The 24162-nt window shown below is 40.0% G+C and overlaps 1 protein-coding gene across 1 annotated transcript in view; it reads right to left on the bottom strand.

Moving 5' to 3' along the window:
• The window catches only part of TGFBR1 (transforming growth factor beta receptor 1), a 33071-nt gene extending 9986 nt beyond the window's left edge, over positions 1–23085 (bottom strand). Inside the window, exons 1-6 of the mRNA XM_083873437.1 lie at positions 23061–23085; positions 15766–16017; positions 15119–15361; positions 8960–9190; positions 2907–3074; positions 2240–2396 (exon numbers count right to left, since the gene is read on the bottom strand). Coding sequence (XP_083729563.1) covers positions 2240–2396; positions 2907–3074; positions 8960–9190; positions 15119–15361; positions 15766–15919 — 953 coding nt within the window. The 5' untranslated portion in view covers positions 15920–16017; positions 23061–23085. The remainder of the gene's footprint in view (positions 1–2239; positions 2397–2906; positions 3075–8959; positions 9191–15118; positions 15362–15765; positions 16018–23060) is intronic.
• Between the last annotated feature and the right edge of the window lie 1077 nt (positions 23086–24162).

The raw sequence follows: 24162 nt of genomic DNA, 5'->3' as shown, positions 1-24162 counted from the left end.
CAAACTTCTCTTCAAACACAACCTATTTGAACTATCAAAGGTAACAGCTAGGCCATACAAGAAAAAAAAAGAAAAAAAAAAGAAAAAAAAAGGAGAATGACAGTTTTTTTTACTTGCCTCATTACTTGCTTAATGAAGGGGGTGAGAGAGGCAAATTCTATCTCCTTCTCAGTTTAAAGCTCACATTCCCTGCTTTATGTCACAAGCTGAGCTGTGAAAGCACACAGTTCACCGCCCTGGTAAAGCTAAGCCTCTGAACAGAAAAGAAATGAAGTCAGAAAATCCAGTCAGAAAGCGGGATCATCAGTCTGACTCAACACCTTGATCACTCACACAAGAGTAAGTCTGGTTGCTCCCTGGACATACATTTTTACAACTATCATTAGAAAAATACAGACTTTGTCAAATCTCCCTGAACTTGTACACAGAGCTTCCATGTGCAGAAGAGGTATCAGCAGTGACAATCAGAGGGAGTTAAACCTGTCACTGAACAGGTAAGACTTGAACTGTACTATGAAAAAATTAATCAGAGGTGCAGAGCTACTCACCTAAAAATGCACAAGAGAAACAAGAAAGGTTGAAGCCTCTTACAAGAATGAGCAATTTTCAGAGAGGTAGAAATGACTAATGTTTTTTAAAGGGGAAAACAGACTTAGCCCTCCTGCTGCCCACTGCAGCAAGCAAGAGTTGCTACAGCTTTACCCTTGTGAAGAAGCATAAGGCAGATGAACAAGCAATTTAATAATGCTTATGCAAGAAAAGATCTGGTAAGTGGGATCCGCAAACACAGCTGAAAGGATGCTTTCTCTAACGACTAGACTAAAGAAAGTAACTGATTTGTACATCATTTTTCTTTGCACGTAGGTGTAGTAGAAAATTCAAAATCACACGTGGCATGCACCCTGCACACAGCTAAATTTGCAATGACAAATTCTCAAGTAAGCCTGCTGTTTACTGGAGACATAGAGAAGGGATTATACTCAGTACCTTATAATCTAGGAGTAGTTCAGAAAATAAGTCTTCTGATCATTTGTGTGGTATTTTTAAAATTGACAAAGGACTAGTACAGCAGAGTTTTAGAACCAAATAGCTTCAGCAACATAAGTGTCAGTAAAAGAAATTTTCAGTATTTATCCTAAAAGCTTCAGTTAACTAAGCCTTAAAATAGTAAGGTTTTTCCCCTTCCAAAAAAACACAGCTCAAGGGGCATCCTAGTTCACTGTAAAACCCCAATCAACACCCCATCTCACAATATCACTTACTACATGGATATATAAAAAAAAGTATTTTTGATTTATAAACTGGAGATTGGATAACATCAACACAATTTTCACCAACACTGCTACGCTGTATGGGCTTGGCTGTCACACACTTCTCAGTGAGCAGTTGTCCAAAGTCCAGTTTGACATAGCATTGAACCTATAGGCATCAGAAGAATGAAAAGTTGCCCACATCCAAAATGCTTGCTGTGGTTCACTGTTAGTGCTGCTCTCTCTGTATTCTGTATAGCTGCATGGATTACTAAGGGAAATTTATTTATAGCTTCCAGTTATTATTACCTGAAGGTTCACCAGTGATAGATTACTGACAGTAAGTTTTACTGCACTTGTGCTGAGTTAAACAGCTCTGAATTCTTTTGAGGGCAAGAAAAACCTGTATTTCCAAATTCAGAAACGCTTTTAAGAGAGACTATATTGACTCATCCGCTGAAGATTCTATTTATGCCTTAGATGACAAAGATTACTGTTTTAACTTCTTGTATTTCTATCAAAAATGTGATTCCAGGACAGCCCATGTCCAAGACTCCGCACCTTGTATGTTCTACCACACAGGCTTCGCACTGAAAACCACAGCTTTTCACTGTCACTATCAACATCCTGTCTTACACCCCTGATGGGGTAGCAAGTCACATTTCCATGCAACACATGACAAGAAGAAAGAAAGAGCTCTGAAGTCTCTAAAATCAGTCATGAAGTCTCTTAATTGTTTTAATACATATTTGTGCCCTACAATACTTTGCGAGTTTTCAGTATTTTAGACATGCCAGCATTGAATGTGCTTTTTAAGTGCCTACCATCTAACTGAAATACCAGCTGCCAAGGGAGTGTGCCTAAGAACTCTATCTGCCATTATATTTTCTTGCTGCTTATATTTCCATCAACACAAATTTATATGGGACAAGAAAAACCAAAGCACTTTATTATAAAAGTTGCCTGACACATCACATAAATGATTTTACCTTTTTGTTCCCACTCTGTGGTTTGGGGCAATGTCAATTGTATCTGTAGCTGAATCGTGCCTGACTGCCAACCCCAAGTCTGCAATGCAGCATGTTCCATTCTTTTTCACCAATATGTTCTTTGATTTTAAATCTCTGTGGGCAATTGCTGGTTTGCCTGTAAGGGAAAAAAAAATAGAAGATGTAAAAAATCCCCAAACCAACCTGCCTTTATTCTAAGCCTAGGGCAAAATTTTGTTTGAAGTTACAGAATTCCTTCCAGCTCTGACATTTTATGTGCACCAGGGTACCTCCTGAAATCATTCATTGTAGATTGTCTGGCTGTTCAGGAAAATGCCTTTCATGTTTACTTGTATTACACCACTCTTGCTCCTTTCCCTCTTCCTGCAAGTATTTATTGCACACACATCCTACTCAAACTTTGTCTCAGCTCAGAGTTAAGAAGATGCTACATGCACCATTACTTGATGCCTTTTAACAGGTGTTTTGTAGGAAGGATTGTTACATCACAATACCAGAGAAAGGAAGGCAAAAAGCCTTTCAAATTAAGAAGTTCTATTAATTTGGAAATCATCACAGAGTAGAACGAGCTACTTATGTGTCATCAGAAAAACTAAAAAACCAATCACTATTATCCACATGATATGCAGAATAATTGTAAGATTACCTTGTGTGCCAACAATTTCCATGTGGAGATGAGCAAGACCACTGGCAGTAGACAAAGCTAATTTTATCATTCCTTCCACTGTTACTGTATACCTGTTCAGGTAATCAAACAGTGATCCATGTTCATGATAGTCTGACACTAACCACAGCTGAGTCCACGTACCATTGTCTGCAAGATAAAACTGGCATGAATACCACACATACACACACAAATGACAAATAAACAATATGTTCCACTTTTATACAATGCTTATGAAGTACAAATTATGGCCTGCAAGTAACCTCAGTAAATTAGACTCTTGCTATTAGACTCTCAGACTTTTCTATTCCTGTAACATTTAAATGTCCCTGCAAGGGCTGGTAATACCATGGGAGAGTTTCTGAAAAGCTTAGTGAGCATTCTTGTATTTAAACTAAAACACAAACCATAGAAAGCTGATTTCACTATAATTCTGAGGTTCAGGGTATTAGCCAGGCCTTTCCTTTCCCTACGTTTCCTGTTTGAGACAGGGCATAGGGAACAGAGCTGAATGTATGATATGAAATGAATCCCATCACTATCTGTCTAGCACAATACTGTCCAGGTTAACCATCAAAAGTGTTTCAAACTTTGCTCCCTATAACCTATATATACTCAAACAATTCCCATAATGGAAAAAGAACTCTCAATGGCTTGCTACCTCTACAGAATAATCTCAACTAAGTTGTTTAAACAGGCAAAAAAAAAAAAAAAAAAAAAAAAAGTCAATCTGTATAAGACTGGTAAAAAGCTACTACTGCTGCAGGAAGAGTCTTATAGCCACACAAGGGATGGCTAAATTTTGGTTTTTAAAAAAGGAATAAGGAAATAAAAGATTAAAAAAAAAATCTTCAATTATTTTCCAGTTAGAACTGCTACATCTCCTGCTACTTGGCAATATCCAAGCACAAACTCATAGAACTCAGCATAGTATTAAATGTGACTTTTTCCAAAGAGTTATGGTCTCTGAAGAATCAATTCAACAGTACTGGCTTCACTAAACCAGTCTTACAGAACCATTAGAAACAGGTATGACTTCACAGGCACAGAAAAGACGCTCTTAAATACAGTCAGAGAGCTCCAAAAAATTGCAGAAGTTCCAAGTAAATGAAGCTTATCATGTGAGAATATTTTCTTTACTCAGTTTTATTCTACTGGGTCATCAGTTATGTCCCTACATTGCCTGAAACAATCCTCTCCTGGGCATTAACATCATACACACTCATTGCTTGGTCCTGTATTTAATTTCTTCTCCTGTTTTTTAAGAGTGGGATACCTCAGTAGGTGTCTGTACTAGACACCTAGCTGTAAGGACAGAAATAAAACTTATTTGAATTAGTCTACCAGACCTATTGTGTTTAAACAGCTCTATAAAAGATGTAAGTTTCTGAAGAATTATCACAGCTTTGATTCAAGACTATTGTGCCTTTGCATAAAGTTCCTTCTTAACACTTTATTTCCTCCTAAGAGGAGAATACGCTGCTGGTTACAGACCCTTCTATTCAGTTTTATCTTGTGTATTACCTGCAAGTTTTAATATTCAAGCTCTCTCGCCCTTCCAAAGGAGAAATATAAGCTGGGCTTACCATCTAATCTGAGAAGAACCATGATTCATTCTTATATGCCATATTTATGACCCTTCAAACAGATTTTAAGAGGGGACAGTGCTACATCCAAACCTACAGCAATAATATTAATTACAGACAACCTGAAATGCAGCAAGAGGTCCAGTGTCCAGCTATCAGAAAGGACCTACTATGTTTTCCTTGCCTTGCTATATCTGACAAACTATACATTTGTTTAGCACTCCAAGCAGAACACATTACGATAAACATAAGTCTTCTTATTCTATTGACAGTAGTTGATTATCACCAAGTAATAATTAATTTGACCCCGAGTATTTTTGGCTGCACCGTAAACAGCATCTGCCATGAAGATTTCAATCACAGGATTTGCATTATCAGGTAGGAAAAAGTAACTACACTCAATAGTAATTACATACAGTAGCCCAGTTTTTCATGATCAGGTAATCTAATTTAGTTTATATACACACAGCGATCAAGAATCTCAAACAATTTCAGAATATTAAAAAAATTACAAAAAATTTGTATGTGTTATTGGAAATGTGTTTAAGAGATTAATTATGGTTATTTCAGCTATTTCAAGAGGCCTGAAAGCATTTTATACCACCAAGATCACTCAGAAGTAGAACATTTTCATTTTTAACTCTAAAAAAGACTGAAATTCTGAGAAAATAATTTTTCAGATTTGTTGTCACAAGACTGATTACAGCTTGGGAAAAACATTACTGATGTTCAAGCAAAATCCATCTTAGAGCTGACTCGTGAAGAAAGGAATTTATACAATTGTTATCTTAAATATATAATCAAATTTCAATTTAAATTCAATTGACTGGAATCACTTAAATGAAAAATATTTTTTTCACATCAACACTAGCAAAACAAAAATGTTTCCTGTGGTGTTATGTAGCAAAGTGTTTCAAAGCAGCGATTTAGCCTTTTTTGGCATGCAGTTAATGTAATATTAGAAAAAAAAACAGGAAAAAGCAGCAAAAGTATCAAATTCAAATGGGATCTACAACTAGAAATCTCTTACAAATGAGCTATTCAGAGAGATGGCACTACTGTCATCGACTGGAGTCTTGTTAGCATAACAGCTTGACTCTACCACATCGACACAGTCATCTGACTAAATGATGAAAAGCTCTTGAGCTGTGCAGATTCCTTCTTCTCAGGCTGAAGTCAGAGCTTCAAAAAGGATAAACTGCTGAAATACTACTTCTCAAGAGGCAGGAGTTCTGTTCATTTCTTTGCAGCATATTGTTTAACATCACTCTTGGGGATCTACCTACCATGAAAGGTATTCTGATCAAACCAAACTATCAGATAGGGAAGTGCAGCTTTCAGTAAAGTGGAAGGAATGGAGAACTCAAGGTATTTTAGTGCATAAAGTTATCTGGAAGTGTGCAGTGCAAGACTTCACACTATTTTAATTTGCCTACAGACAGTTATGATTACAGCCAGCTAATGCAGAGAAACCTTTAGTACTGTAAACTGCAGTTGCTGATACTACTCTTTTGCTACTAGAATATTACAGATAAGTAGTCCCTGATACACTTTACCTTCAGGTAACTGGGTTAGAAAGAACAAAACAAAAAACCATGCACAAAACAAAGCCTGTGTTTAGATGGTTCAAAACATGACAACACGTGGCCCTGAAAGCAACTTCCCTGACCTAGCAGTATTTGGAAGTTAGAACACAGTTGCTCTGCAAAGAGCTACCCAGAACACAAAAGTGCTTGTCAGGCAGACCACAACTGCAGTTAAAATCATTCATTGCTTTTCAGCCCTCAAGCTGCCTTAACTGCAGCACTTATTTCCCAGTAGATTACAGGATGGGAAGCAGACAGATTGGTCCAGCTCCTGTAGCCTTCTGAACATGATAGAGGTCTGGGGAAGTAGAAGAGAAGAACGGGCCATTAGGGCACATGGACTGTCTTGAACAGTGTAGTAGAAAAAGGAGTGAAGGCAGCAGTTTAGTCACAAGCTCTAATCTAAACACACACCCTCCTACCCAATGGAATCCCTTCCACCAATTTTACACAAAATAGCCAGCCAGATGTTCCTGAGCAGTTGTAAAAAACTGCAGTTGTGACAGGAGGAAAGACCTTATTAAAATGCCTTCAGCAGCAGCAAGAACTGAAGCATGCCTTGGTTCTACAGCTCTTTTACTAGTCCTTTGCTAATTTTAAAATTACTAGTACTCCTACATTTCTACAGTATCTCAGATTCTTGCAGTCTAATGCCTTTGTGCAGTCCAGCTAGGCTGTAGTAACTCCTGAATACGTTCAAAAGTCAGTCCTACAGAGAAATGGATGCAAACCCTCCACAGATATCACTGCTGTGAAAGAATACATAATCTTGCATCTGGCACCACACAAACATTCATCACTTAGCACCAGCATCTACAATGAAGGATTGTTCCTTAAGCCACTGGTCTCTAAAGCCATGCTGTGATACACCTTCTCCTTTCAGAGTACCATGATAGTGCACCTGCCATGCTGGGAGAACTACCCCTGTAGTGGTCCCTCTATGTTTTCCCATTTAATGGGTACAAGTGGCCTGAAGTGCTCTAAACAAGAATTGAAGTATTAACCTCCTTCAATATTCAGGACTGAATTCTTATCTCAGGGAGTGAATAGTGTGTACATATTTCCTCCCTCAGAGAATGTAGGTTATATTACAAATTAATTCTGCATTGATGGGTTAAAAGTCTATGTATGCTCAGACAGCAGTTCTGTTAGAGAACACAGTCAAGAATCATGGCATTTTCAAAACACATTTTTATCTCTTTTTCAAAAACCAGACACAAACTAGTTCTCAAAGTAGAAGTGTCTTACCCTGAAGAGCTAAACCAATGCCATGACCTATCAGTTAAAGATTTCTTCTTTGTATGTAAAGCATATTAACAGAAAAACCAGAAACAATTTCGTATCACATTATATTATATTACAAGAAAACTAAAGATGACCAAAATGCTATAGCATCTGCAACACAAACCAGCAAGCAAGAAATTATTTTAAAACTCCATCCATTTAGGAAATCTTCCTCATACCCTCTTCCTCACAGCAGTCAAATGTATTTTTGGGACAAACTACCTGAAGGTTTCAGGCAAAATGAGACAATAGTATACTTAATCACAGAGGGATTTTGTGGAAAGTTACAACCAAGATATTGCAATATATACCTTATGCTTTTAAATGAGAAATAGAAGCTAAAGTTCCTGCAGAGATGGCTTTAATGCAGTAGATCTAATTATAAACCCAGGCCCTAGATACTCCCCTAGGCCAAGCAGAGCAAACTCAAGCTCTTGTAGGTGCTGGTAATACCAAACACAATTCTTATGAAAATAAAACAGTTTCTAATGGCAAACATAGTAAGCTGCAGGAAAAAGTTGCCTGGTACGGTCTTGATCTGCACGCTCTTGGAGGATAACAAGTTGCACAAACATCTGTTCAGAGCAAGTTAACTTAGACAACCCTTTCCTGGAGAAGCGTTCTGCACAAGCTCTTGCATTCTGTTCCAATTGTACAGATTTATATAGAAACTTGAAATTCATCTAATGGTAATTAAAAAGAACTTTATACATACTTGACCCCCACTAAAACCATTTAAGAATTTCCCACAAGATTGAGAGCCCTTTAAAAATTCAGCATGTGTGTGAATTATTGACTCCTCCCTAACGTGACAGAATTTTCTATTAATGCTTTCTTCACGAAGATGTCAAATGCAATTTGTGGTGAAACATGCAACTTCAGATGAAACTAACTGAAAGAAACAGCATTTTAATATCTTAGCTCCCCTTAATGAAAGAAATTCTAAACTTCATTTTGCCAGATTCTTGCATCTTTACTGGAATTGCAGGAAAATCCAAGAAACTTTAGCCTGACCAAAATCACAACAAATCAAAGTTGAAAAAAATGGTTCCTCTTACTGGGTGATTAAAAGCTTATCAGGAGAGCTTCAGGAAGCAGGCATAGCTTTACTACTAGAAACAAATCATTAATTCCATTTTTGCAATATACTTTCTAAATTTTCTAAAAGAATAATGTCTCCTAATTCAGCCTTAAGAATAAATCCACTATCTCCTCATTTATATCAGGACAACAGGATTAGACACAATCTCTTTCAGTCCCACACATCTATATTATTAGGCTATGAGGTAGTGACAGGTACAAGTATTCAGCAGCTGTGTGGGCTCACAGGATAAGGCATGTCCTTTTTGATACCAAAGCATTTTAAACAAATTTAAGCCAAGTATATTCGTCAGAAAAAAAAGACAATGTACTTTTTCCTTCATTAAACCTAAGAAAAGCATACCAAACCCTGAACTGCTCCAGTAGCAAAACTATTTTTTGCTACTCTTAAATGGATCCTCAACTTCTTTTCCCTTCATGGTACTGTCTATTCTGACCAGGTGCAGAATTAGCAAAACAAATTCATAGTGCCACCAACCTTTGTTGTCTGCAGCTATAAATCCAAGAATGTTCTCGTGGCGTAGCATCACTGTCTGATAAATTTCTGCTTCTCGAAACCATGACCGTTCCTCCCTTGAAGAGAAGATCTTCACAGCAACTTCTTCTCCTCTCCACTTCCCCCGCCAGACTTCTCCAAAGCGACCCTTGCCAATGCTTTCTTGAAGTACTATAGTTCTTGCAATTGTTCTTTGCACAAGTAAAGGTAAACCTAAAAAGAAGATTTTACATTAACCTTAAATATCACTGTACAGAATTAGCACTTATCCCACATACTGAATATGAGATCCTATTTCTATTAGGGTATTTCTCTCAGAATGCACATATTCCCCAAGATTTTAACTGCTTGTTGAGAACTGCTAGCAAGCACAAAGGTAAGATTCTGCCTTCCCCTTACAAAGCCAGTTTAACAAGCACTCAAGCAAATTATGCTACAAACTACTTCTATGGTTGTTAAAAGCACAACACAAACTTCCTTTCAGCTAGGAATGTTGTCAGTTGCTGATCCATAAAGTTTTATTTAAATGAAAAAAAAGAAGCGATGATGAGGCAGTCAGGACCAGGTTTAGGGCTTTTTTGGTTGCTTGTTGGTGATGAATGTGAGTTTTTTCTTTATTTTTGGAAAAAGGATCTGCCCATAACTCTCTTGTCAAAGCAGTTTAAGAGCACTTTTGCTACTGATTTATTTACTTGGCTTATCACTAGATAGTCCATTTCTAAGTTAGTTACACCACACTTATCAGCAACACTGACTGCTGAAAATCCGCACTCATGCCCAAGTGTGCCAATAGCCTCTTAGTGATCCTGAGTCACTGCAAAATAGGAAAACATCCTTGTAAGACAAGCTTCCTGCTTTCCTGGCTGTTCTTGTGCACCTCACTGTAATTCTAATTGAGAAAAACGTTTACATTCATCAAGGTTTTATATCTTTGGAACATTTACATGCTTTCAGCAAAGAGCACCTCTTCAGTACGCTTCAGTAATTTTATACAACAAGCAGCACTGGCATCCCTCAGCCAGGCTGGGTTTTTGTTTATTTTACGTCTTTTCTATTGTAACTGCAGGGCTTGTCACTGGATTTCACGCTGATACCACACTGCGGGATGAAAGCATCAGCCAGGTTATCTGCTTATGATAAGCTCTTTTGGTATAGGATTATTTCACTTAAACCAAACACTTTACAAAGTAATCTATTATTCTATAATCGCTGCTCCAATAGCTGACAGAACACCTGCATTTCCTTATGTTATAGAAAATAAATCCCAACTAATAGCTCAGATAATTAATTCTTGTCCACCTCTGGACACTCTTTGCTAACAGCAGCACTAGAAGGACATCTGATCTGGTTGGCAGCATTGCCATACTTGTGTCCCAGTCTGAGAAGAGCAAATTAAAACACTGCAATATTCAGAAGAGCTCCTCAAAAATTCTAGACCTAGGAATTTTCTGCATGGTCTATGCTGACAACATACCTACATGAAGACAGGAAGGAAAAAAAAATGTACACTGTGCCAGCAATTCAATCATTGTCAGGTGCTATAACAATTTCTACTGAGGAAGTTAAAACTTTTGCTGTAATAGTCCTCAGGTGAATTGTACTGCATACCCAAACTATAGAGGCTCTCCTCTAACCTTCTTCATTCTCTATGAACAGACTTTTGAAATGCAGAAGAGGCCAGATTAGAACAACCACAGGACTGAATTCAACCCTGAAAATGTAAAATTTTACATCATTGGTCAGAGAAAGTTTCTTACTTAGAATTTATGCACAACTGCAAAATGTATAAGCAAATGTCAAATACAAGCTGATTTTGTGTACCTGAAATGGGTGATAGGCCATACAGTTGTATCAGAAAACTGTGTATTCCCACTTTCAGATGCACTGCTCTCAACTTGCTGCATCTTTTATAGACATCTCTCCTTGTTTAAAATGTATGTCCAAGGATATCAGCTAAACATATACTAACCTCTAAACCTTCTAGACAGAAAGCATTTCAATTTCACATTCATCACATTAACATGCCACTGTAGGATAAAACCCCTACTGTGATCTATCCACTTACTCCTACATTTGTTTTTACAATATTTAATATTCTTTTTACAAGATTCAACTAACTTGCTTCCGTTTGTCTGAAACTGATCTTTCTCTTACTACTGCTGCTTCCAGAAGATTGGAATCTTTATCTTGCATTCATAGCAATTCATTACAGACTTTCTGTTGCAACTGAGCAATTTCCTCATTTTGCTATAGAAGAAACACAGGCCTGTATGATCAGGAATTCGAGCAGCTGCTGTACTGTAAACCAGACTGCCTGAAAAACATCTCACAGGACACAGCTACAGCCTCAGCCTTTCACATACACATTGGGCACAACTGTACTCCAAGCTCTTGGATACACCTTCTTTTAACTGTGCATGAAGAAAGATGATAGCCAGTTTGCCAAACAGGAGAATAAAAAAATTTGAGCCCATATTCAATTCAAGAATAGTTCAATGTTTGACACCTTGCATTTAGCCATGGTCATCTGATTTATTTCTGAAAATATCATCATCATTTTCTTATATCATAAAGTATCCTCAAGCCTTCTGAAAGTCTAATAAAAAAAGTTCATTTTCTTTTCCACATCTTAAGCGTACTCTGATTAGTTTAGTGACTTTCCAATGCATAACGAGTTTGTAAGTAAGTTGGATAATTCAAGAATTAAGTTCTAGAGCCCTACAGGTAGTCAACAAAAGCAGCTGCTAGAATTGCATTCTTGTTCATAAGTCTCTGCCCAGAAGACTTCCTCTGATGAGTAATAAAAAACCCAACATTCCATGAACTGCAAAAAATCTTATTTCCTCCAAGCTTGTGTGAATTGCAAAATGTTTTTTAAGGAGCTTTACATTCACTTCAACTGACTCAACTCTGCATTGATTTCTGTGACCCTTTAGATTTCTAAATACCTTAAGTTCTTGCTGGAAGTCGCCTACCAATACTATCCAAAGCGTCTCCTCTGTTGTAGGCAATTCTTCCTACTCCCTTGTAACTAAGTGACTTCGTCATTTGTGAGTTAAGACAGTAACAGATGGGCGTCCCCATCTGTCTATACAATATGTAGTTGATATTTAGAGATCTGCATAATGATCTGAAAATCATTCTCAGCTCCAAGAGATTTTGAAATCCTTCTCTTAGAAGCTGTAGCTTCATGGATCTATTTTAGATGTTTCATTAATTCCTTTCATGGAGTATCTCCTTATTTCAGCTCTTGTTCGTCATGGAACAACATGGTAACAACTAACGTAAGTCAAGACCAAATAATTAATAGCAGCTTACTATTCATCATTGCAGCAAATGAATCCTACTCCCTTTTGCTCTGAACAGGAAGCTGATTTTTAGAATTCTGATTATTTCTGTTTTATACACTTCTCATTGGAGAATACTGAATTAACGAAATTGGTAGAATCCTTTTTATTTTACTATGAGCTCTTCTGGTCTCTCAGCATGAATTTAAGAGCAGAACATGGCTTTTGGGTCACCAACCTAAACACTTCCTTAGCTGTGACTCTTGGGTCTGGATTATTTTGCCTTTTCTGTACATTTCCATAGTGTTTTGGCAGCCTCTTGTCCCAACACCATTCCTTTCCGACAGTTCAGTTTCTGACAGGGTTAAGCACTATTTTAACTAGCAGCTCTGACTCTTCTCCCTTTGGACACCCTTTTCTCTACCCCCAATTTATTCCAAGAAGGTACGGTCTTCTCAACTTTAAATGTGCTGTACCCAAACTCTGGGTTAAAATACACATTTCAATGAGATTCCAATGCTGCAAGCATACTTCAGGACACACAAAAGTTATCAACTCAAGTACTAGAGCACTGTGAATTTGTAGTCATTTATTTACTAATTTTGAGACAAAGTGATACAAGTCATTGCAAATACACACCCTGCCAACAGTACAGAAAGTAAGTCCTTGAAGCATCTCATATTTCACTGTCATAATCAAAGTGAAGTAGACATCACTAAATAAGGCTAATACTTGTCTTACAAACAGCTCAACGACATGGAACTCACTGCAGCTGAGGTTAAAAGATCCCTTTTAAGGAAACAAACAGCCTTGTTTTACAGTCTTTCAAGCATAAAAGTAAATTAGTGAAGAGGCTTCCTTAGGGATAAGTCCAATTCAACCACATTTGTTGGTTTTGCTCCTTGGATGCATTCACCAGTAGCCAATGCTCAAATAGCACAGTAGGTCAGGTGCTCTGGGAGTCCAGACCAGCCTGAGTGCCCTGAATTCAGCTGTGAAAGCTTAGCAATTCCCTAGCAGGCTCCTTTTACTTATAGAGTAATTTGCAAATAGGCAGGGGAAGAGTCAGTAGTTTCTAGCCATGTGCTCCAGAGGAAGAATCGTAAGTTTCTTCTAACTTGGATTCTCTACCTTTCAAGAGCTTATTTTGAAGGACTACTTCCAGAGTTTTCAAACTAAAAGAAAGGTGCTGAATCACCACAGGTAAGAAGGCCAGAAGAAAAATGAAGGAATATCCCTGATAATGAATGAAAAGACCAATTGACAATTAAATTTGAATTTTAATTAGAATTTTTTTCAGTTTTCCTTAGGAAAAAGTCTAGATGTGCAGACATTAAGTAGAGTTTCACACTTCTAATACTGTAACAATTATATATATTAAATTTTCTGCATTGCAAGATACGTAAATCTGACTCATCCATGTTATCTCTATCTCTGACTACTGCATACTCCTTCTAGAACAAACAGAACTGGAGGCCTAAATTCAGAATTTCCACTTATCAAGCTATAGTCCAACATATTGGAAGTTTCATTAATCGCTTTCATTATCGGACTTGGTTACTCCTGTTAGTAAATGAGAAAATTGATATGAACACAAATTACTAAAACTCCAGTTCTAACCAGAGAACAACTTACCCTTATCAGAATCAAATCTTTTTGGACACATAAAAGCTTTCTCAGCTGAAACATAACCTACACACCTAGTGCAAGCTCACCTTATTTAGGGAGGATATGACTAAAATTAATTTTTGATCTAGATTTTGAACATGTTGAGCAAGTTACATTAATTTTATTTGACAAAGCAATGGACTCTAAACAATTTCACTAGTTACTGTCCTTGGAAAAGAAACACAATCTAGATGCTTGGGTTTTGTTGTTTTCATTTTTTCCAGTTCTGGGAAAATAAAAGATACAGTAATTGTGAATCAAACACCAATATTTCTTTCTAGAAAGTGTTCCTAAAGGGCATGGATGTTTCAACACATATGTTTGCAAGTAGTAGGAATAATTTTCAGTATTAAATTATTTAAATTTTATAGAGTAGAAGGTTGGTAAAAGGTTGCAGTACACAATTTGATGTCTCCTTCTTTAACAGGGACCAAAACTCAACTTATGTAATGATTTACCTGGCACATCATCCCCTAACAACACCTATTAAACTACATTTCCATGACACAGACCACCATAATCCTATAATTAATGGTCAGAGTTACAATAGCAGAGACTATATTACGCAATGACCAGACTAATGCCTCATCTTCCCAGAGCAACACCTCTTCAAGTCACAAAACAAAAAACCACAAAATAAAGGGACAGACATTCATCAGACATGGTCTGCATCCATTCTATACACAGAAAGGGCTATTTGTAACTGAAAATATCTTCTGTAAGGAAAAAATGGCTAAAACATTGATTCAGAATATTCTTTATACACCAAGAGCTACATCTATAAATTAAGTTTAAATTTAAAGCTAAAAAATACCCTTCACAAAGTTATCCAGCAAACACAGAAGATGGTAGTTCAGATAGGCTCTACAGAACAAAAAGGTAAATGACAGCCTTACAGAATACAAAACATTTACAATAGTTGACTGTGATATTCCCTGCATTATATATTTATATAAATCAGCCTACTTTGAGAATTAGGAATGGCAGCAATAATTCAGTGTTTCTTTTATTTCACTTATTTCCACACAAGGAATCTTCACTGATGTTGACTGAATGTACATGGAAGTTGCTTTTCTAGTATTTTCTCCAGTTAATTGTAAGTTTAAGTAGATTTGACAATATAAAAGACGATAGTCCTACAAGGCTCTTAAGCACAGAGTAATTGCTACTAGAAGTGCCACATTACCTGATCCAGAACCTGAAGTTGTCATATCATAAATTAAATCCTTTAAAGTGGTTCCTTCTGATATAAAGGGACGATCCAATGAAGGGTCTTCTTCACTTGGCACACGATGATGAATTACAGTACGATTATGACAAAGGTATAGAATCAGCATCAGTGAAATGCAGACAAAGCAGACAGGTCCAGCAATGACAGCAGCCAACTCCACAGGTCCAAGGTTAGAAGCTGGTTTTCCTGGAGTAGGACCTGAAAGTTAAAATACAAGAAAATGGTAAAAACATTGATTTCCTTTTATTCTACTAAACTTATAGTACACCACAACCGTATTCAAAATATTTTAATGCATTTGTTAAAACTTTTGCACAGTAACTTTTTTGAGGATCAAAGTAAGTACTACAAAGGACAAAAGCAATGTGCTTATTTACACTTTTCATTTAAGTCTTCAAAACTGTCCTTAATGTCCCTATCCAGAAGATTACAACTCTTGTTCAGGTATCATGAAACTGTCTTTACAGAATCTTAGGTGTACTTTAGGCCTTCAAATTTATCTACAAGTTCCACTCCTACAGAATTTTGTTTGAAAAAATGAAAAAAAAAAAAAAAAAAAAGATAATCAAAGAAACAAAAGAGCAAAAATCCCAAGCCCTTACCTGGTGTTGGAATTGGAAGTTCTACTTTATTGCAGAGAGGTGTGTTACAGCAATGAAACACAGTATGGACTCCTTCTCTGTTGGAGGGGGAGCAAACAAAGGGCCTGTCCCGGGGAATCAGATCAATTTCTGCTATACACATACTATTGCGCATTATTTTGTCTGCAGTTCGTGTTACTGAGGCAAAACATACTCCATCTGTCACACACGTAAAGTTGTCTTTTGTACATAGCTGGCAGTAACACTCTAATTCTGTATTGAGAAAAAAAATTATGTTAGTACTGGTATATGTTCCTAGTTGAGAAACAATTTGAATGACTAAAGAAATACAAATTCAAAATGCTAGGAGGCCTTTTTGGTTACATAAACACAGAACAGCAACACTAAAAAAAACAACACTACAAGGCTTTTTAGTGGGACAAAAAAATTAGGAGATGAGCAGAAGAAAGTCGAATTTAGATCTGAAGCCATCTTTCCTTACACAATAATGTATTAAAAGACAAAGGGTAAAATTCTAGCTGTTCCTCCAGACAAAGAAGCACCACTACAGTTCCTCCTACAAAAGATCTAGGCTTTTAAAACAACACAGCATGCAAGTCTGCTATTTTCAAAGCAAATACAAATAATGCCTTTTTTTTCGACAATAACCACAGGTGTAGCTTGAGTAAGTGACAAATTGGATGCTGTTGGTTACCCAAGATTAATACATTATGCATTATTTGATGGTTCCCATTTTGTGCCAAAGGGCAAATACTGCATTAAAAACCAAACCCCACATGATCCTTTCACAAAATCAGAATGTGGTTTAGCCTTGTTATTTATGAAGCCACAGGAAAACACTGTCTTACATTACTCAAGGTGGTGATTTAATAAAGCTATCAATCGCAGTAGTAAAGGAGAGAGCACAGGGAGGGAAGGAGGAATGACAGGCTAATCGCCCCTAAGATGATCAGGTTTCATTCTTCACATTGCAGAAGTTCTTGGAGAAGGAAGACTACTACTTCTAATTTCTCTCTGCTCTCCTTCCTGCTTTTGCAGCACCAAAGCCATGCAGAAAATGGTGCAGGAGCAACAATAAAAGTATCAATACATCCTGAGTCCACTTGTTCAACTGTGAAGAGTAAAAGCTGGCCTAGAACTTGTGTACACATACACAGAAACATTAAATACAGAAACTTTACAGACAAATTTAAAATCCTAAACATTTATGATCAAAACACAAAAATTGTCCTGAGCCGTAAAAACAGCCTCTTTCAAGGCTACATACAAAAACTCACACCAAAAGGATGAGGATTAACATGTGGCAACCAAAAGGTTCCCCCAAATCCGAACCTGGCGTTTCACTTAAATTCAAGAGTTTACTATAACCACATGGATTACCTTGCATTTTACACCCCTCTCTGTCACTGGATATCATGGCCTAAAGTGGCAATCTGATCTCGAATATGTATGTATGTCATCTCAAAGTTTGAATCCTGAGAAAGATTCTCTTAAAACACCCCCTTCCCCCAAGATTTTAAATCAAACCAAATCATTGTCAATCATCTTCTACTGTTACTGAAGAGATTTGATAAAATGCTTAGGACCCACTATAGAAAGATAACCCTGTTTCAGAGAGAATCACCAGCACACAGATCAGTCAGAAAAAGGGAGGAAGAAAACCCTATAAATGGGATTACAAATTTTTTTTATTATGAAGATTATTAAATATATATATATATTAGAAAGTAGATAAAATAAGAACTGGCATTCAGGAGGGTAAATCTTAACAGCATCACTTTCTGCACATCTTTCCCTGCCTCATGAAGGAAGTAAGGAAAGTCTTATTATTCAGAGTTTAACTACAAGAAAATTTAACATTTATTTTCATGTTGCTATCCATTTGGTAATTTACGCCTGAACAAATTATTTTTAACCTATCCAAACCACTAAAAACTTCCTAAAAATATTTACACACACTATTTCTTTCAACTTTGAAAGTGAGGACACCTTTATTTCACTTGCTTCATCATCCATTACTTTTCTCTATTTAAACGGTAATTGTGGCATCCTCACAACTGCACACACATCTGAATGCTTACAGCAAGAGACAGATATTCAGTGAGACATATTTACATTGAATCACTGTGCAAAGGCCAAGTTACTTGAAGTGAAGAATTACACTTGGGTTGCCGTTGTTACACTTACTCATCTTCCTGGTCTTGTGAAGCTGTTTCACTGTGACACTGTTTCAACAAAAACTAAATAAACCATTTTGTGCTCCATCTTCCTCATTCACTTTGTTCCCACCTCTCTTTTGCTACAGAATGCCCACTTAGTGCAATTTGATACAATTGACACTTTTGTTCTGGTTCGATGCCACTATCTTTTCCACTCCCGCCAAGACGCAATTCACTGTCACACACAACGGAATGATTTTCTCGGCACAAATAAATCACTGCTTCCGTCTGAAGCTGCTCTTCCCCTCCCATAAGAGGGGAAAACAATGCTGTCTGAATAGCAAAGCCTCTAGGAACACAGGTTTTTGCTGCTCTCTAGTGGACACACTCTTAAAAAAACTCCAAAACCTGGTTAAAAATGCTTCAGCCCCCTTACTACTCTGGCCACGTAACAGTTCTTCATGCCTTCCAACTCAAGTAGGTAACAGCAGAATTTCCATGTTTTACGAATGGGTAAACTAATTCAGCAACAATCCATACCAGGAGGTGAGAATATGGAATTAGAATATCCTTGCCCATGTCTCATTCTCCAGTTATCTGTGCAAAAAGAACATAAACTATGTGAACACATCACAGATGAGATTTAACATCAGCATGAGGAGATGTCAGTGACCAGCTATAGTTAAATCACTTCATTCCTATAAGGAAGTGTTTTCACTTATAACTGACACAAAAGAAAAAAAAAATCCCTCATACTGTTGTTCTCTTGGAGACAGAATTTTTTGCTGTTTGTTCAAGTAGTCTCTGTTCTTCTCAAAGAAGTGATACAGTAATATTAAAAGCTCAGACAGAACCAGCCAGATCTCCAAGTTCACTTTAATGAACACATACATTTCTAGAATGGATTTCTAACAGAAAGGGAGGAGAAATGGACAACTGATGTAAGCTGATCTTCCAGAGCCAGTAATCTTTCAGGTAAAATGCATTTCAATGCATTTGTGGTAAACACTGTTTATATCTACTACCACAAAAAGCACTTTCAAAACTACTGAAGAAGAGGAAAAAAGTTTTCAATCAAGTCTGCCAATATCAGAGAACTAAATTTTTTTTGGTAATTTTTACAACAGGTTTTGGATGGAACCACTAGCATAAGCTCCACTATCAACTAGTGAAAGGTCATGTCTGTTTAAGTGATACAAGATTGGGGAAATGACAGTACAAACAACTAAACAAATGCACTGAAAGTCATACAGACAAGCAGGGACATAGCCAAGAGCAGAAATTGGCTCAACATAGCAATGAAGTTCCTTGTGCACTGCATTTTGTCACTGCATCGTTATCATTCTACATAGTCATTCCTGCTTTTTGAGACTGACTACCCCAGAAGAAACAGTGTGTGCATTCTGACATTATCATGTCATATAAGTTATCAACAGCATATGTCTCATATCTCATACCACAAGATTAACTTCTCATGTTGAATACCATTACTCGTGTAACTGCTCAGACTCTGAATTTGACAGTTTTGCCTTTCCTTTAGCAAGTCTCTCTTCCATGAATGTTGCAGCCTGGAAAGCCCCCAGTGAGGGTAAAGCAAGCTGGTAGCACAAATGAAAGCCTGAAATGATGCAGCTTGACACGACTTAAAATTAGCTGATTCCCAGGAGCTCAGATATTAATACTACACACAAAATGTGAACAGAGAATGAAGTACCTTCTAGCCACTTAACTTTTACAAGTCTGTATCAAAACCAGACCGTTACCTACTGAAACAGTCTTTTTTGTATCTGCTGTCTTTCTGAGGAAAGAAAACTGCAGAAACACTGTTTTTTTAGTTACATAAAACCCTATGAATCACTATATAACATTTGTTTACATCCTGCATCATTACTTCAACCAGACAGTTCAGCACAGAATCTCACCTTCAGCTAAAGAAGTTTTACTTGGAGATTGTAAGTTGAGACATCTTCCAAAAGATGCTAACAAGGAGCAGCACACTTGTGAGGTGCTCAAAAAACCCTCAAACTCACATCTTATTACAAACAGTTAACAACTTCACATTATTAATACTTTATTTAATAATATATCTTTGCTTCACAAATTTAAAAAAGACAGTCTCAGCCTCCCAAAAGCAACAGTTGGCTGAAAAAGTAACTTCTCTTGCGATATTACAACTCTTCCTCCATGGAAAATACAATTTTTAAAACAAAAACTTCACCTGAAAGTAGAACGTCATCAGAAGAGCAATCACAATTCTGTTCCACAAGATGCAGAGGCTCGAGTCTCTGAGCAAGATAAAGGAGCAAGGCTATGCTCTAATGCAAGAGACATAGACAGACTTTTAGGGATATGAGCAAGAGGGCTGTAATGCTCACTGGCAGTTTTTTCCCTGTCAAATAAAACTTGCCAAAGGAAAAAAAGCATAATACATAACAGTGCAAATGTCAGCTTCTGAGTCTGTAATTCACATAATCCCCTCAAACAATACACCTGACTCATCTCTGAACTCTTTTAGCTCAAGACACAGCAAGGTTTAGGTCTTAAAGTATCTGGGACATAGGTACAGTTTTTAAAACCACAACAGTTCATGACCTTCACTAACACATTCTTCTCACAAAGGCACTAATTAAGTTTCACTGTTGCAAAGCAACAGCACTGGGTATCAAGTTTTCAGGAAAACTTTCACATACGTTTCATCCATCGTTGTTAAGCAAAACTTCCAGTGCAAACAGCAGGTCTTGTCAAACAAAGTGATGCATTCAAGAAAACAGACAAACTACTTTATTAAGGCCCTACTCACAACCTCCAAGTAATGATAAAACCTTGTGTAAACTCCCAACTTCAAAAAAGTGATATTATATTCTCTGCAACGTAGCTGCCGAATGGCATTTTTAATTTTCTTGCCCTCCATCCAAAACACTACCCAGAGATCTGTTCATGCAGCACAATACAGTAATAATTTGTTTCCCTATCTTTGGTAGAAGAATAGGCTTTAAAAAAAAAAAAAAAAAAAAAAAAAAAGGCAAACAAAAACTAACTGAAGAAAGATAAAATTAAAAGCTCAGATAATAATTTTACAAGCATTATTAAAAAAAATCTTTAGTATGGTGGAATGAATTTAGAAGTACAAGTAACCAGATTGCTATCTTTATTTGCAATTAGAAGCAATTGTCTGAATACAAGAGTTTCCAAGTGGTAACTCCCCAGAACTTAGGAAGACTAAAGACTATGGCCTACACAGTGAATACCAGAAAGCTTGTTTTCAGACTCAGTCCTAAAAATGAAGGGTGTTTGACTGTTCAGCTAACTGCTGGGATTCATTACATGCCTGACCCCTGTATAGACCATTTTGCAAGACGACTCATCCACACAGTAACATCAGCACACTGCAGAACAGCCCCAGCAGACACAATCACAAAATGCCCAACTTGTGTCAACCCACAATACGAACTCCAAGTACCAGTAGCCAAATCATGCCTTGAACTACTTTGTCAACTTAGACCACAAGGCTCAGGCAGATTCACTGCCTTACCCAAACCAGGGCCTCTGGATGAGTTATGGATCAGGAGGCCTGGATTCCTCCCGATTCCATTGAACAGAGAGAATTTGTCTTTTTTTAAACAAAAGGTAGCACACCACCACTTCCACCTATAACATTCTGTATGGAAGTCTGCGGCCCTGTTTTCACACAAAGCTGTTAGACCTTGATTTCATGCCTCAGATTAAGGGAAAACTGTTGATTGACGGGAGGCATTAAAAAGGAAAAAGTTCAAAGCTCAAACTGAGCTAAAATTTCCTTCAACATCTAAATTGAAAGCGCTACGTAAGAAAGCTTTAAATTATTAAAGCCTGCCGCACCTTTTCAAGAACACAAGAACAACCCGTGGGTAACTTAAGCTTGTTTCACTGTTTACACATCAGAGATCCTGCACTGCCTTTAGCAAAAACATGGGTGATTAACAATACATTTTAGCATAGCAAGTTATGTTTTAAGTAACCTTTTTCTTTTCAGCATGAGTACCATTTTAGATTGAATTATGAACCATATTAGATTGAATTATGATACAGATCCAGATTGAGGGATGTCTCAAAGCTGTAACTGAAGAAGTTGTGGTGCTTCTCCACTTCCTCTTTAAAACCCAAAGCAATATACAATCCAACTATGAGGGAATTTAAGAAGTGAGCCAATTATAAAACACAGATTTCATCATACAACTTAGCCTAGATAAAAACGAAGCCTCCATCAGTTCGGGTAGAGTAACACCTGTGTGTACCATTAGGCCACACGTCCCACACTGCTAACTGCAGAATAACACGCATGTTTAAAAAAACACAAAAAGGAAAAAAGAAAACTACCCAAATGTTGCATTTACGAATGCTGTTAAGCACTCCTGTTTCATGCACTAGCTCTGCAACAGCACAGCTCTGATATCAACTCTCTCTCGCAAGACAGCACAGGTACTGGAGGATAGAGGAACAAAACCATTCCGCTGTACAATATTCACCCAGAGATTTAATCTCCACAGGGCTCGGCCCAGAGTTCACCTGTCCCCCAGCCCCGCGACAGCAGCACAGGGTGCAGGGCGGGGGCGGCAGAGCGGGGACAGCCCCTGTCACCTCCGCGACACGGGACACTCAATTCAACACGTCCCGCTCCGCCGCTCCCCCGGACAGCGCTGCCAGCGCCCCGCCAGGGCCCGGGGGCTCTCCGGGGCTCCCGGAGGAGCTCCGCCGGCGATAACCAAGTTGCCTTCGCGGGCCGAGGCCACAGGCGCCCGCCCGGGCAGGCACCGGGAGACAAAGTTACCCCGGGCAGGCGCGGCCGGGCGCCGCTCGGCGGGGCGAGGAAGGAGCGGCGGGCCCGAGGGGAGCCCTCCCCGCCGCCTTCCCGCGGGGCCGCCGCCGCTCTGGGCCAACAAAGGGCCGAGCGGTCCCCGCCGGGCTCGGACACCGGGGGTGGGGGAGGTGACTCCGCCCCAGCCGGCCCCTCCGCCATGTTGTTGAAAGGAACCGGCGGGGACCCGCCGCCCCCCGCCGCTCTCCGAGCCCGGCCCCGCGCCCCCGCCCCGGCCGCCGCCGCCGCCGCTCCCGCCGGCTCCCCCCGCTCCCGCGCCCCGCCGCCCCGCGCGCACTCACCGCCCGCCGCGGGGCAAAGCAGCGCGGCCGCGGCCAAGCACAGCAGGGCCCAGGGACGCCGCCGAGCGGCCGCCGCCATGTCCCGGCCGCGACTCCCGGCGCCGGGATCCGCCTGGCGCCCGCTCCGCCCGCCCGGGGACCGGCGCGGCGCTCGCGCTGCGTGCGCCCTCCCGGCCCGCTCCGGCCGCGAGTGCCACCGACGCGGCGGCGGCGGCGCCGCCTGATTGGTCGCCGCGCCCCGGCCCCGCCCCCCGGCGGCCGCGGGCAGCCCCGACAACAACAGGCGGCGGGAGCGGGCGCGACCCGCGGACAGCGGGCGGGGCGGCGGCGCCCCCTCCCGGCGGGGCGGGGACGGGCAGGGCCGGGGCGGCCCGGCGGGACAGCGGCCGCTCCCTCCCCTCGGCGCGGGTTCCCAAGGGACGCGGGGGGAGGGAGGCCTTGGAGCTTCCCTGCGGCCGAGACCTGCGAGAGCGCTCGGGCCAGCGGCTGGGGAGGGACCCGCTGGCAGCCCTGCGGTGTGGAGCCCCGGGGGCTGGAGGGCGGGCGCGTGTGGGCAGCCCCCGAGATGCCTCCAGAGCGCAGGAAAAGAGCTGTGGCTGAGGAATCGCCCGTCTCGGGAGGCACTGCGGGCGGGCAGGGGGAGCGTGCGGGGCCCGGGCCGGTCCCTGCGGGGCCGCAGCGGAGGGATGGGCTCCGGGGCCCCGGACAGGCCCGCCGCCATCCCGGGAGCAGGGTGGGCCCTCCCGCAGCAGCCACAGCCCTGAGCCCTCGGGCGCTGTGCCCGTGCGGGACGAGAGCGGGGCCCGGCACCAGGTGTGGCCCCAGCTCCCCGCACACTCCGCACGGAGCTTCAGGAGCGCGCTGGGAATGGGAATCCGGCTCAGTCCAAACACCCGCCTGAGGCACACCTCGGACCTTAAAACCTGGGGAAACTAGGATGCGCATCGCGAAGAAAATGACCGTGACTGGGGTTGTTACTTTTACCCGCAGCTTTATTAGATTTTCATGAGTGGCAGGGCAGGAGGGAGGGCTCTCCTCTTCCCCCTTGGGATCAGATACCCTCTCTCCCAGCAGTTACCTGCTTGTCTGGGAATCCACCACC

This window comes from Zosterops lateralis, assembly GCF_965231275.1.
Source record: "Zosterops lateralis genome assembly, chromosome: 1".
In the NCBI taxonomy this organism is placed as follows: Eukaryota; Metazoa; Chordata; class Aves; order Passeriformes; family Zosteropidae; genus Zosterops; species Zosterops lateralis.
This window is presented reverse-complemented; position numbering and strand designations above follow the sequence as displayed.